At 44.9% G+C, this 13,515-nt stretch overlaps 1 protein-coding gene across 3 annotated transcripts in view; it reads right to left on the reverse strand.

Annotated features, from left to right (window-relative positions):
* The window catches only part of sema6bb (sema domain, transmembrane domain (TM), and cytoplasmic domain, (semaphorin) 6Bb), a 130,098-nt gene that overhangs the window by 32,228 nt on the left and 84,355 nt on the right, over positions 1-13,515 (reverse strand). For all 3 annotated transcript variants that reach the window (XM_086116697.1, XM_086116698.1, XM_086116696.1), the window contains 9 exons: positions 11,289-11,387; positions 9,195-9,285; positions 8,166-8,285; positions 7,530-7,618; positions 7,076-7,293; positions 3,156-3,287; positions 2,513-2,662; positions 2,341-2,373; positions 553-732 (listed from right to left, as the gene is read on the reverse strand). In XM_086116697.1, the coding sequence (XP_085972823.1) occupies positions 553-732; positions 2,341-2,373; positions 2,513-2,662; positions 3,156-3,287; positions 7,076-7,293; positions 7,530-7,618; positions 8,166-8,285; positions 9,195-9,285; positions 11,289-11,387 (1,112 nt within the window). The remainder of the gene's footprint in view (positions 1-552; positions 733-2,340; positions 2,374-2,512; positions 2,663-3,155; positions 3,288-7,075; positions 7,294-7,529; positions 7,619-8,165; positions 8,286-9,194; positions 9,286-11,288; positions 11,388-13,515) is intronic.

Raw genomic sequence — 13,515 nt, forward strand, 5'->3', positions numbered from 1 at the left:
CTTTTCTTTGTTTTTAACCGAACATGGGCACCGACGACATCCAATTCTGTGGGTTTTTGTGCGTGTTTATACGTCCTATTCTCGATGATTGTGATTGCACGTCAAAGTAAAAAAAACTTCAATCAATTTTGCCCTCCAGGGTGACAATTAAAGGCCCCTCTTCCACGTCTTTTTATAAACATCTTTTATCTTCATTGATCTCTTTCTGGGGGTGCACATCAAAACCAGATGGCACCCATTTAACTCCAGACAGAATTTGTGCAACTCGATCGGTGTGATGAGACAAAAAAAAAATGGGGGCATGATCAAAAAAGATATTCCTTTACTTTGCTTTTAAATGTCTTTAGTTCTTCTCTTTGTGTGCCCTTTTTCATTGATTTTGTTAGTTAATGCCTTCAAATGTTTGTATGTTGAATGGTGTGAAGCACATCGAGTTAGCTGGTGCATGAAATCTCAACAGTGCCGCCTCGCCTTGCATTAAACTGTTTTATCGGACCAATATTTTTTTTTCCCCCACTCTTGATGGCAAATGCTTGCTGGCTTCAGTCTTACTTTTCAGGGTTGAAGCCCTCCAGTTCCTCCAGGAAGATGTTGCTGCTGGTGACCGTGTTGTCCTGGTTGGGCATGATGAGAAACTTGAGGACGGTCCCCCGGCTGGAGCCCAAGAACAGAACCGTACGGTTCCTGTACGGTCCGGCTTCCGAGTCCACCACAATCTTATTCAATTGGTACCTGCGCACAGTGTGGAGGGAAAACAACACCTTTGGGATCTTTTTTTTTTTTTTGGACAAGAAATCAAAGAAGACAACATGCAACGGGACTGGAACAGAATGAATTTGAAATGCCGATGAGATTTGCGTTGTGCACTAATTACGTTCGATGTCGGGGCGTTCATTACACAAAGAAAACAAAGGAAGAGCGCAACTGGACTGCGGCGGTCATGTTGTGGCCAAAGCTTCATTGTGCCCTTTTTATCTGGTGCCCAGTAATCCCCTCGTGGATGAGTGACAGTGTGAATGCTCGCAACAGATGATGGAAAGCGTCCCACGGAACAACCTGAGTCCATTACTTCCGACAGCTCCATTACTTTCAACGCCGCCTGGCCCGATTTCTACGGCTTAATCCTTTTATGCAATGAGGGAAACATAATTGTTTACGAGATTATGGATTGTGTTTAGACGCGGATAAGCGGGAATGCAAAATTTTACTGCCGCGCGTACGTCACCGGCGGGGGAGATGAAGTACCAAGTGTAGACGGCCACCATTTATTTATTCAATCGTCCTATTGTTTATGTGCCATATAAAAAAAAAAAAAATTAAAAATTAAAAGACAAGCACGTTATTCCTCCGAGGCAATCGTAAGTTAGGCGCAGCAACTCGCCGTTAAAGTCCCGGTAAAGTGAAAATAAACATCTCAGTTTGACACACCACATTCCTACTAAATTTTCATGACGAATAAATAAATAAATCGGCGCGTACGGTACATAAAATGAGGCTTCACTTGTCAAGCGTCAATCAAATGCAACGACGATGACCTGGAAAAAAAAATGGATGCCACCTGTAACGGATGTTGGAATGCAAAAAATACTGTATATCCGCATCTAGCTTTCAGTGGCGTGATCACATCCCACCGGTGCACCGTCGGGCTTTTCCATGCCGTGACAACGAGGCACTCCGAAGAGGCTACGACCTGAAGCCCTAATTCATGCAAGGCGAGGAAAAGTGGCTTATTTATCGAGCAAATTTCAACTCAAAGGTAACTCAACCTGCTTCAAATAATTCAAAGTACAACTTTGCAAAGGATTTATCACGAAAGAGTCAAAGACGTTTCAAGGCAAAGGAAAGAAACAAAAGTAACTTCCTACTTTTGTAGATTACTCTGCAAACCCAAAGTGCAAGAACAAGATTTTAAAAGGCTTTGAAAGAATGTAATCATGGGTTGGCAGCTTATTCCATTTTTGTGCAGCATATCAGGAATTTGCTACTTCACCATGTTTGCTTCCAACTATGGGCTCTGAACTTTACTTATAACACTAACCTTAAAAATATATATATAATGAAATAAGAAGACTCTCCACAACTTCCACTAACGACCCAGGCTAAACAGAGCACTTCCCTGACACACAATGCTTCTCTCTCAGTCAAGAGATTTAGACAGGGCTATGGCGGCATCCCAGACGTGCGAACGCACCCGACGAGCAGGGCGTGCTCCGCTTTCGGCACGTTCTTTGTGAAATGCACGGCCATTTATTCGGATAGCCATTTTCCGGGGTAGGCAGTTTGAAAGGGGTCACACAATTCGGACCCCGCTTACTTTTCAGCGCCATGCTTTCTCCTTACCTCGTTTTTAAACCTACATCCAGTGTTGCGCCTCTAAGAAGAAAAAGGGAACAAAGACCATTTGTGTTAAACGTTTGAAGGACGTGGAAGCATTTGGTCAATTCAACTCCGAAGTCAAGGCATCAGTATTGATATCCTTCCAAATCGAGCCCATAGGGACTTGTGATCTCACCTGACCATGGTCTTGACTATCCACGGCCTTTGTCCAAGTGATGGGACGGCCTCATCCATCAATGGATGCGTCTTGACAAAATTAAGCATCTCATCTGGGAACGAGTTGGACGAATTGAACTTGGAACCCTGAACGGCGCAACCTCCGGGTCTGAGAAAACAAACAACAACAAAAAAAGTCATAGCATGTCTCTGTTGTTTCCATGTATGGGGCGACGCATATTAAGCAAGGGGTCCCTCTCTGACGGTTTTGTTGTGGGGACTAAAGAGAAACGACACACTTTCATCTCCTTGTCTCGTTACTCAGTTCATCTCCAAAAGGATGGTAAATCGTCTTACGTGTCAGTTTTGCAGCGGACTAACTAGGAGTGACAAACACTTGGCCTCCGATTTGGGAATGTGTGAGCAAGAATGAGAACGGGGGCGACGAGATCCTTGAAAAAGTGTTTTAATACATTGAATAAGTCTGTTTTTAATATACTCGAGTGTGTTTGGAGTGTGCAGTGTGGGTAAAGTGTAGATCGAAAAAAAAATAAGTCGATATCCTGGATCGTTATCGATTGCAGGTGCAGCTGGAACCCGGCCCAGATCGACTAGATTCCGTCCAAAGGCGCAGTGCGCTAATTAGGTCCGGTGCCGCTCACCTCGGCTTGGGGATGACTTCATCGGGAACGGGCGTCCAAATGGACTCGGCTGACTTCTGCTCTTTGAAGCGGCCGTCGAACACGGCGGCCAACTGCTCCATGTCGAAGGCGCACACGGCCGAGCCGGGGATGCTGCGGACACAGGCGGACGGATAGGGGGAGGAAAAAAAAGATTTGTGCTGAACCCTTTCATGCACCAATAATGAGGCTTGCGGCCACCATCCGGGGGACAGACACCCAAGCAAAAGACGACAAATTGGATTTGGGCTTTTGATATTTTCACAGTCAGTGCTTGAAAACAAAAGGGGGAATTGTTACCGAGAACAAAACGAATGACAGGCAAAGATGGAACCTGTCAAGTCGGCGGCTTAAGAGTGGAAAAAAAAAAAAAAAAAAAACAGGCGCTGGATGCAAGACAGAGAGAGAGATTAGAAAAGTCTTGGCATGAATTTCTGGAAAATAAAACAAAAACGGGAAATGAGTCACAGCTTATTCCTCCCCGTCACAAAACCGGCAGAGGGGATTGGGGGGGGAAAGATTTGCGTGAAGGAAACGAAGGGCGCCAACAACGCCTGCTGAGTCACGGGGGCGCTTTAACTGGCGGTGAACCCTGTCATGGGGGAGCGTCGCATCTGTCCACCGCCCACACGCAAAGACTCACATGAAGAAGAAAAAAAAAAAACGCCCCGTCCAAGGAATGCTCGACCGCCTCAGATGACGAATAATGTGTGGTGCGAACGGTGGAACAAGAAAAAAAAAAAAAAATCTCTTGCTTGAAAATCCAAAATATTGCAGTACTTTTACATTTTTATTGTTTTGGAGACCCACAGAGTGGCTTTCGAGGTGCGGCATGGCAAAAAAATAAAAGCCTAATGAGGGCTTAAAACCCAACTTTGAAACCTTAACACCGACTTGAAAATCGAACTGAAGATCGACACGATGTTTCAAACCCTAACCAAGACTTGGACTCCTAATTTGAAACGCCAATTTGAAACCCTGACCGTGGCTTGAAACCCGAGCGGTTGTTTGAAACGTTAAACTAGATTTGGTACCCGAACTCAAAACCTCAACCGTGCCTTGAAAACCCTCATTCCAAACCCTAATCCTGCCTTGGAAGTGACATTTCGAACATTTAGCCTCATTTGAAACACAAACGCTCTCTTTATTCCCCTTCCGGCCGTTAAAAATGAATGCACCCCCTTTCCAGCCCTTCCTTTTATTCAACTTCAACACAGCGTTTGCCAAGACAAAATGTTCAAACTGTCCTTGTGCAGCTCCATCCCCTCGGATGATTCGGTTGAAAATGAAGCCGCCGGGTGGGCGGCAGATAACGAGCGAGACAAACAACAATAAAGAATTGCCTCTCAAAGGGAAACATGTCACATCTTGTAAAGGTGAATTATAAGAACAAAATGTTGTGGCTTCGCTGGAGGGCGGGGGGGGGGGCGCGCCAGCGGGAGGACGATTTTGGGGGGGGGGGGGGGGGTCTCACTCTTGGCTACAGTAAGTGACTTTCTATGAAGTCCTCCCCATGATGTTGCCAGGCAACTAGCGATGAGAACATCGGCAAAAATAAGGATCATGTTTTTTTAACCTGAGGATTAAAATGAATGTGAGGTTATCCAGGATCAGAATCTCATTCGCTTTGGTGCGGAACAAATACAGTGGAACTCGGATTTACGAGTGCCCATTTTTTTTGTTCGTTTTTCAAGTTACTGGTGTCGCTTGGTTGATTTTCTGTGGGGGGGGGGGGAAGCTGGCAGAGCTGAGACATCTTTTAACAAACGCAACAAAGCTGACAATGTACTCAAATCTGTCAAAATAATAATAATAAATCAATAATAATAATGCATAAATTGTGAAACAGCTGATAAAAATGCATTAAAAAGCACATAACGCTGACCAAAAAAAAAAAAGTCCCAAAAAAGGTGGAACGCTTACAAAGAGCTTTACGAAATACCCCCCTGTAAAAAACTGCAAATAAGGTAAAAACTGACAAATTCAGACAGATGATAATGATGATGATGGAGAAAACTGCCCCCCCCCAAAAAAGTCTATTCATTTCAAGGGAAAAGACAATTTGAAATAGATATGCTCCTTGCTTTCCTGATGTGGTGGTGTTTTCTCAGGTGGCCATCATGCACTCTCGGGATTCACGGCACATTCAAACTTGGCCTCCCACTCTGAGAATGCAGCCGATCTTGCTTGTTTTTTTTTTCTCTCTCTGTCTCCGTCTCTCTCTCTCCCAATCCTCTCACAGTGCACATTAGAAACCCAAACAAACAAGCACTCACATCATTTTCAGCTGACCAAACATCAGTGGTCATTTTTCGACTATCTACACTTCACTTGAGCTTTTACCTTTACACTCCAACACAATACATCCTATAATATATAATGTAATCTTATAATATTCTGTGTTTAGTTTTACTCACCACATTTCATAACACACTACAGACAAATACAGCAAAAAAAAGAAAAAATTAGGTAAACTGAGAAATACTTAAGTCCACATACTTAAATGCAGTAATATATATTTTTTCCAATTCCCACCACTTTGTGGTGGCTCGCTAACTCGATTAGATAGCTACATAGATAGCTAACTAGATGGCTAATTAGCTAGATAGATGCTTAGCTTGTTAGATAGATGGCTAGCTAGCTATATAGACGGCTAGCTAGCTAGACAGCTAGACAGCCAGACAGATGGTTGTTTTGTGCTTGTTGATAGATAGAGAGATAGAGAGATAGATAGTCTCCTCTTCCGTGACTTGTTTGTGTGGCAAATGTTTCACAAGGGCAACATGAGCGAACACCTGCGAGTGCACTCTATGGCTTTGCGCCCAGCTTCCATTGTGTGGTGGCAGATGAAGCAATTTGTCCAGCTAGCACTTAGTGTGGCGCAGCAGGCCACATGGGACCAGTGGGACATTCTGGCATTTATTTCCTTCTCCTTCTACTCCTCCTCCTCAGAATCATTGCTACTTTAGGCCAAGTGACCTATGTTAAAACAACCGAGGAATTTAATTTGAATATAAATGAAGCACCTACTGTACTGTGTAAAAAAAACGTATAAAGTACAGAGTCCTGAAGCAATGTTAAGCAATGTTAAGTGTCCAACCAAGTGTCCAAGTGTTATACCGATTTTCAACCCCAAACGCTAATTTGAAATCATAACTTGAAACCCTAAACTGGGCTTCAAAATCTAAATTCAAACCCAAACCAATTCTTTCACCCTGAATTCGATACCCCAACCCCTATTTGAAACCCCACCCAGGCTTGGAAGCTTAATTTGAAATCCTGTGCCACAAGATGGCAGCAAAGCATAACTTTTGTCAGTGAAGCTCCTCAATTCACTTCACTTTAATACCAAGGCGCCACAAAAGGAAAGCTTCTATTTAGCCTGAGCATAAAACGGTGGAAAGGAGAGTTTTTCAGCAAATAACCGAGAATAGGTCCACTCAAAAACCTGAATATGTAAATTTGTGAAGGATGCACGGTAAATATGAAGGGATTCACAATATAGAGTTAATACAGTTAAACAGCTTTGTAATGGAAACCATAACTACATTGAAAATGAGTCTGACGCCTCTGCTAAATGCTTTTATCTGGGATACAATGAACGAGTGTGTGTGTGTGTGCATGTGCGCGCGTGTCCGCATGTTCAATTGCTCTTCCAAAGCGGCAGATAAGACGCAGCTGATGAAACACTTTTCTGAGAGCTTGTGAAAGCCTGTGTTGTGTATTACCGACTTCCTCGTCCTTGACTTACTCAGCTGCCTTCAAACAACACGTCCCCACCAACCCCACCACCATCATCATCATCCCCCATGCCACCGAGTAGCCTGACAAAAGATGGGGAAAAACCCCCCAAAAGAAAACAAAAGAGCAAATCCTGACAGTTCTCATTTATTGTGGACAACCTGTTTGCCGGTGTGGAGAAGACGCCGAGGATGATGTCACGGCCGTGCATGTTAATGACGGGACTGGTGGAGTGCAGCATGTTGAAGTAGAAGTGGGAATCTCCCGGCACGGAGCAGTTGAGTCGGGCCTTCAGGAAGGACGTCCACTGCTTCTCCAGCACGCGCTGAGATCCGCCCTGGTCGCGCTTACACACCCGGGCCACACGGGGCACCACAACCTGCATCCAGACAATTGATACATGCAGGAGGTGTTTTCTCAGAGGGGGCCATTTTATTTCCACATTTTTTAAATAATCCCCCCCAAAAACCTGACCAAATTACAGCAAAAAAATATGTTTTAAAAAACATCTATGAATCCTTCGTTCTTGTTGACCTTTGCCATTTAAGTCTGAGGCCCTTCCCGAACGGCGGCACCCTCAGTGGAGGAAGACATACGTCACTGTCGTTTTGTTACCTTTTCCAGGTAATTAAACTCCATGGCGATCTCTCGGAAAAAGAAGTAGATGTGAGGGCCCCACTCCACAGCACTGACGAAGAAAGGCTCTGCATTGGGCAATAAAAAAGTGCAGAGGAAAGTTATGAGAGCGCCGGCAAGGCGACAAATACTTTGCTGAAGGAGATTTTTTCAGCTCATCTGTACTTGACTCAAGTGATTATTTTTCTGACCATGCTTCCTGCATTTGAAAACAGATACCTGGACTTTCTACTCCCGACTTGGTCACAATTGCATTGCTATGCGCCGTTCGCTGGTGGGCACGGAGAAGGGGAAGAGACGGTCCGTGTGGAATTCACACCAGGAATAAAAAGCGTATAACGGCACCCTGCCGTTTGACTGGATTTATACTGGCAATGTCTACCTGCTAGGTGCCTGATAGCGACTCTTTTTACTGCCTTAAGCTGGTGAAATAGTGATGTGCGAGGGGGGGGGCGAGGGGGGGGGGCGGTCCAAGCAGCTGCTAACTCAACATAAAGTAGTCAAAGCTGTGGGAGCACACTCAACCCTAAGTCTACGATACTCATAATTCTTCACAAAATGACACGCATGCGCATGCGCACACACACACACACACACACACACATCTTCGGGTACCTCGGAACCACTTGGAGTCGTGCTTGATGGTGCGAAGAGCCGGATTGTCTCCGAGGCTCCGGTAGATGACCGCGTCAATGGCCAAGAAGTCCGTCACGGTGGCCGTAAACAGATTTCCCTCTGTGACGCACACAACACACGCAGACACGCAACAAGCCAGTTGACAGACGAGTCAGTCATTTGGGCTGCCAGCAAAACTACTCTGAAGACACTCAAGGCAAGGATTGTTTTACAGTAAACCTCCAAATACTTTATTTATCCCCAATTTTCAGGAGAAATGGTCACCAATGCACTTCCAACTCCATATTGAACGGTCGCAAAGAGCTGCTGTAGGCCACAGCTTACACCGAGATGCTTACAGACAAACAAGCCCTCTCCTTACGTCACTCAACAGGCCGCATCCCTTAAAGGCACACATCCGAAACGTGAATTTTACAGCCGATCAATGAGCCCCGCTTCTTAAAGGCACACGCAAACACCCCAATACTATTTTTCACATACATTTTCCCCACATTTGACACCATTTGGGTTGTTTGCGCTTAAATGACATGGCTCTCTGGCCACGCCCACATCTCGAGGAAGATTTTGATACCCGTGACTTTCCAGCTATTTTCACGTGTGCACATGCACATGGTCAGTGAAACGTGTCACCCTGGTCGGCCCGCTGAAAATGTTTTGGCCGCAACCCCCGGGGTCCCTCTATTATGCATATTCCCCCGGATCCGGAATGTATCAGCTCTCACAAGAGTACAAGTTAATATTAATAAATAAAGGATGGAGAAAGGCTGGTCAATTACACTGTCAAGTGTTAAAATCAAGTGAAATCAACAAACGGGGCGGCTAAATAAACTGAAGAAAGCCGCAGCCGAGCATAATCAAAGTCCCATTATCCACCCTGGTGACAAACAACAAAGGCTCCTTAATGATGATGCGCTCAAGTCATTACGGAGACGACAGAACAAATCAGTGTACGGCCGGAACATCGTGGCATCATGATCGACACGCAGGACAGCAGCGCGTCACCTTTACCTGCAAACAAGGCCACGTTGGCGTGTTTGGGGTCGTAAGGGCACCTGGCCATTCCGCTGACGGGGTCACTGGCCATTTCCAGAGTGTCCCCCTGTGGCACACACGCGCATGTATGAATACACAAACACCGAGACAACAATCAGTTGCGATGTGAATGGGGGTATTATGAAAAACAAGCCACTGGAGAATGACAATTAGCGCGTGTTAGCCTAAGCGTACACTAGCGATTCATTGGTGGCAATTAGGTGCAATAATGACAACAAGAGAGTCACACAGTGGCGCATCAATATTACACACACACACACACACACACACACAGAGGATGGATAAAGGTTCACAGAAATAAATCACTTGATTTCCTCCAGTTCCCCACACCAGTAATCCGTTTATGTGTCCGTGATTGAACTGATGAGTCAGTTAGCCGACTAGCTAACTCTCCTACCGCGCGGCAAAGTTTGAAGCTTGAAATGGACCAATGGTCGCTCATGTATTAGGCATCTGCTCAATCAGCGACTGAAGGATGCTCGACGCGGTTAGCATTGGTAGTTTTAGCTATTCCAAACGATGCTAATCTAAAAATATTCACACCAGCAGCACCACGGGACTGCTAGCGAAGTATGAGGCCAAAGGGAAGCTCCAACTAGGTCGCCAAAATGTTCTGTGCAATAATGCGCGGTCAACAACTGTGCGTTAACAATGACAACACCGCGATGTCACCGACAGAAATACTAGAGGTACTATTCCCCTATTTCGACAGGGCTTTCACAGAATCTTCTATCATCTCGTTTCAAAGAGAAAAAAAAAAGGTCAAGACATGAATTTATGTGCGGGCGAACCACAAAATATGCAAGGGATTCATGTACGGTATTATACAGTAGGCGGTGTTGCATTAAGGCACAGCTATAAATAAAGAAGTTGCTAGCATTGCTAACTAGGCCCCAGGGAAGGAAACAGCGAGGCAATCAGGTGCGTCGAGCACAGTTGTCATTAGTAGCTGACAGATAACGAGCCGGCGCCTCACCGCCGCTTGTAATGTGAGGCATGAAAAATTATCTGCCGGAGCGCCTTTGATTATCAAAGTATTTCGGCTTTGATCCAACGTTTAATATTCAATCGCCGGCCAAGCCAATGACTCATTTACTGTTTGTGCCGTTCCTTGCCGTGGTTTGAAGTTGTGATAGAGGCGAGCCGAGGTGCCTTTGGGGGAAGCCAATTCAGCGGCATGCTGATGGATTGCGGCAAATTGAAGAACGGTGGAGTGTTTGACTAATGCGAAAGGGAGGAAAGCGATGAGAGGGCAAAATTGACAGCATCGGGGGCGGTCAACACTTGTTAGCACAACCTTGTTGACTTCATATTTTCTCTTCGATCATTTTTTTTTTTTAACCCAAGCAGAGAAACAAATTACTCATATCTTCACATGTTCTCATTCATTCGACGCCTCTTCAAAATCTGCTGTCACGTCATTGGAGGTGACGTAACCGTGAGGCAAATAATAAATTCTTCGTTTTAGTTAAAAACCAAAAAAAACTATCCCCCATCCTTAATCTTCTGCCATTCTCCGAGTGACGTGTATGCACTCGTGTCTCGACAACTAGGTGGTCTGGCGCGGCCACATCAGTGGCCTATCGAAAGGAAGAATGCGTCTTCAGGGTGGAGACCTTTGCCGCCATCTTGTGGCATCGAAAGGCTATTTTTTTTGTGCGTGTCAATTGTTGACAGTTTTTTGCTAGCGCGGGTTTCACTGTACTTGAGGGCTGAAACGGGTACTCAAGTTATGAGAGTACCCCCCCCCCCAAATAAATAAATAAATAAATAATGTTGCAAACAGTGTACTGCTATACAGTTTTAAATTTAAGTATAAATGGGTGATTATTTAAAAATGAAACCCATTTGGACTTTTTTTTTAATGCCAAGCCCCAATTATTCGGTTTGAATTTTCAAAATTCAAAATGATCCAAATGCCAAAATATTCCACAGCTGTTTAAAAAAAAAATCATCTCAACGTGCATGATCACCCTGGCAGGCGGACTAACTGTGATGTGTACGCAAGGGCAAACAGATCGGACGTTTTTTTTTTTTTTTGATACTTACGGTATAGTTGGCACAGAGCGGGTTGAAAGCGTTGGTGCCGCACACAAACAGGCCACCGGGCCTACTGAGGAGTACCTTCATGAAATTCCGACATTCGTCCTGCATGGTGACAAAAACAAAACAAAAGGGCAAGGAAGAGCTTAGTTGACTCAAGTCCATTTTATGGCACCGAGTCACTTCTTGGGCACGCATTGAGCAGGTCAAGAACGACGTTCCTCATGCCTGTGAATGTTCTCCTTCAAAAATGTCTTTTGTTTTCACCTTCGTCAGTTAATGTAAAACAGGAGCCGTCGGGATTGATTTTAAATGTATGTGGAAGTTGGCAACTTGGCAAACAAGGAATGGAAAGCCAGACCATCTGAGCTTTTTATTGAAGACGTCAGGGTTGCAACGCAGCTAACTTTAGAAACGGTCGTATGCACTGCACTTACTGTACTTCAAAAATCTGCAAAATGGCTGTTTTTAAAATATTTTGTTGCATTATTACGACGCAATACTTCACAATAAATCAGGGTTGTTTTTTTAGCATAAAAAAAAAACTAAAACGAACACTAAAACTAAGAAACCCGCTCTAAGACCCAATTCTAACTAAACTCAACATGAAATGAAGTAAATTCCCAAACTATTAAAACCTTGCCTTGCATTGTGTTCTGAGGTTCCACTGTTTTCCTTTAAAAACATTTTTAATTGAACCACAAAAACGTGGGGCGATTGTCAAGGAAGAAGCACATGGCCTCAAAGAGGAGCAAAGTGCCAGGAATAAAAACAGATTGTGGCTGCTTTTTTTTTTTTGAAAGGCTGACAATGATCAATCCTTTCAGTGACTGCAACTTGCCTGTTCCAGAAAACAGGAAAGCGCTGTTTGAGCGGCCAAAGCATGAACAACAGAACAACAGCAGCCGTATCAACATGAGGAATAGTCGGCGTTATGAACTGTACATGAACAGAAAAAATTTATACGAGTCGAGAGAGGCAAAAAATAAAAATATGACAACAGCTCGAGAGTAAGCGCACGCATGAAAACGCAAAGTCTTTCAGTCAGCAGAAGCCCGGTCCAAACAAGTGATTATCTAAAACAGCTCAGTGAAATGAAGCTTTTCACTCGCCTGATGTGTGGAATTATTTCACCATTAACGCTGCCAATCACGCTGACGGACGTTGAATGCGGGGCCTGTCGTCCCTGAAAGCGTCTACAGACGCGCGAGCGTGCCGCCGCTGATGATTGACAGGTTGTAATCCAAACCAGCCCGGGGATCTTAAAACAAAACGTCGCGTCCGGGGCTAATTTCGTCACCGTGACACTTCAAAGTCGATGGAGTCGCACGACAAAAATCATTCTCTTAAAAAGGGAACGGCCACGCAGCCGACAGCGCCCGATGGAGACAAATGACTCGAGTTAATCTGCCGCCGTCGCTGAAAAATAGTTTCCGACGTGCCGTCACGCACGTGTTAACATTAACGTGTACTACACCTGCGCAACCTTTGCGATGTCATTGATATTGTTTTTGAGATCACTAACAAAGGAGGTTTCTTGATTTATTTTGGGGGTTTTTTTGCTGACAGGTACCGAAGCATGATTACGTCATGTACTGAGCAAGGCTGGCCATTTATAGTCGATTCTAATTCCCCTTCAATAAAAAATAAAACTAAAGCAAATGACAACAAGGCGGCATTTTTATGAATGAACCAAAAATCGTCCACCCATTTCCAAACCCGCTGGTGTACAGTCCTCCTCCTCGGAAATATTAGTGCCCCCAGTGTGAATGGTACCCGATTCGCCGGGCGTTCAATGACATCAGAGTGAAGGGTGGTCATGCTGAAGACCCCCCTTTTTGGATAAATAAAACCAGCTCAAAGCCAGATGCTGCTGCCCCTCGAATCCGCCCATCAAATTTCCCGCTTCGGTGCTAGCAAGGTTCTCAATTTTCACCGGTTAGAAAAAACAAAAAGTTTAAGCGCGCGTTCGATGCGGATGTGTGGTGTCAAGTGTGAGCTGTCATTTTTCCATGCGACAGTGATGTGCTAGCCTCCCCCCACCACCACCACCGTTTAACACACACCACCTGGCTTCCTGCGTGAGTCTGCTCCACGTTAACGTGTGATCAGCCCTCGGCTTTGGTTTAAGTTTTGAAAACTGCTCCCCAAGTGGAGTCCTTGAAAAGAACCATTAGCACAGCGACACTTAGCATAGCTAGCATCGCTTACCGGTTCTTTGTGGGTTTTCGAA

Source organism: Hippocampus guttulatus, chromosome 7, assembly GCF_054856545.1.
Source record: "Hippocampus guttulatus isolate MCC_2025c chromosome 7, RoL_Hgut_1.0, whole genome shotgun sequence".
Taxonomy (NCBI): Eukaryota; Metazoa; Chordata; class Actinopteri; order Syngnathiformes; family Syngnathidae; genus Hippocampus; species Hippocampus guttulatus.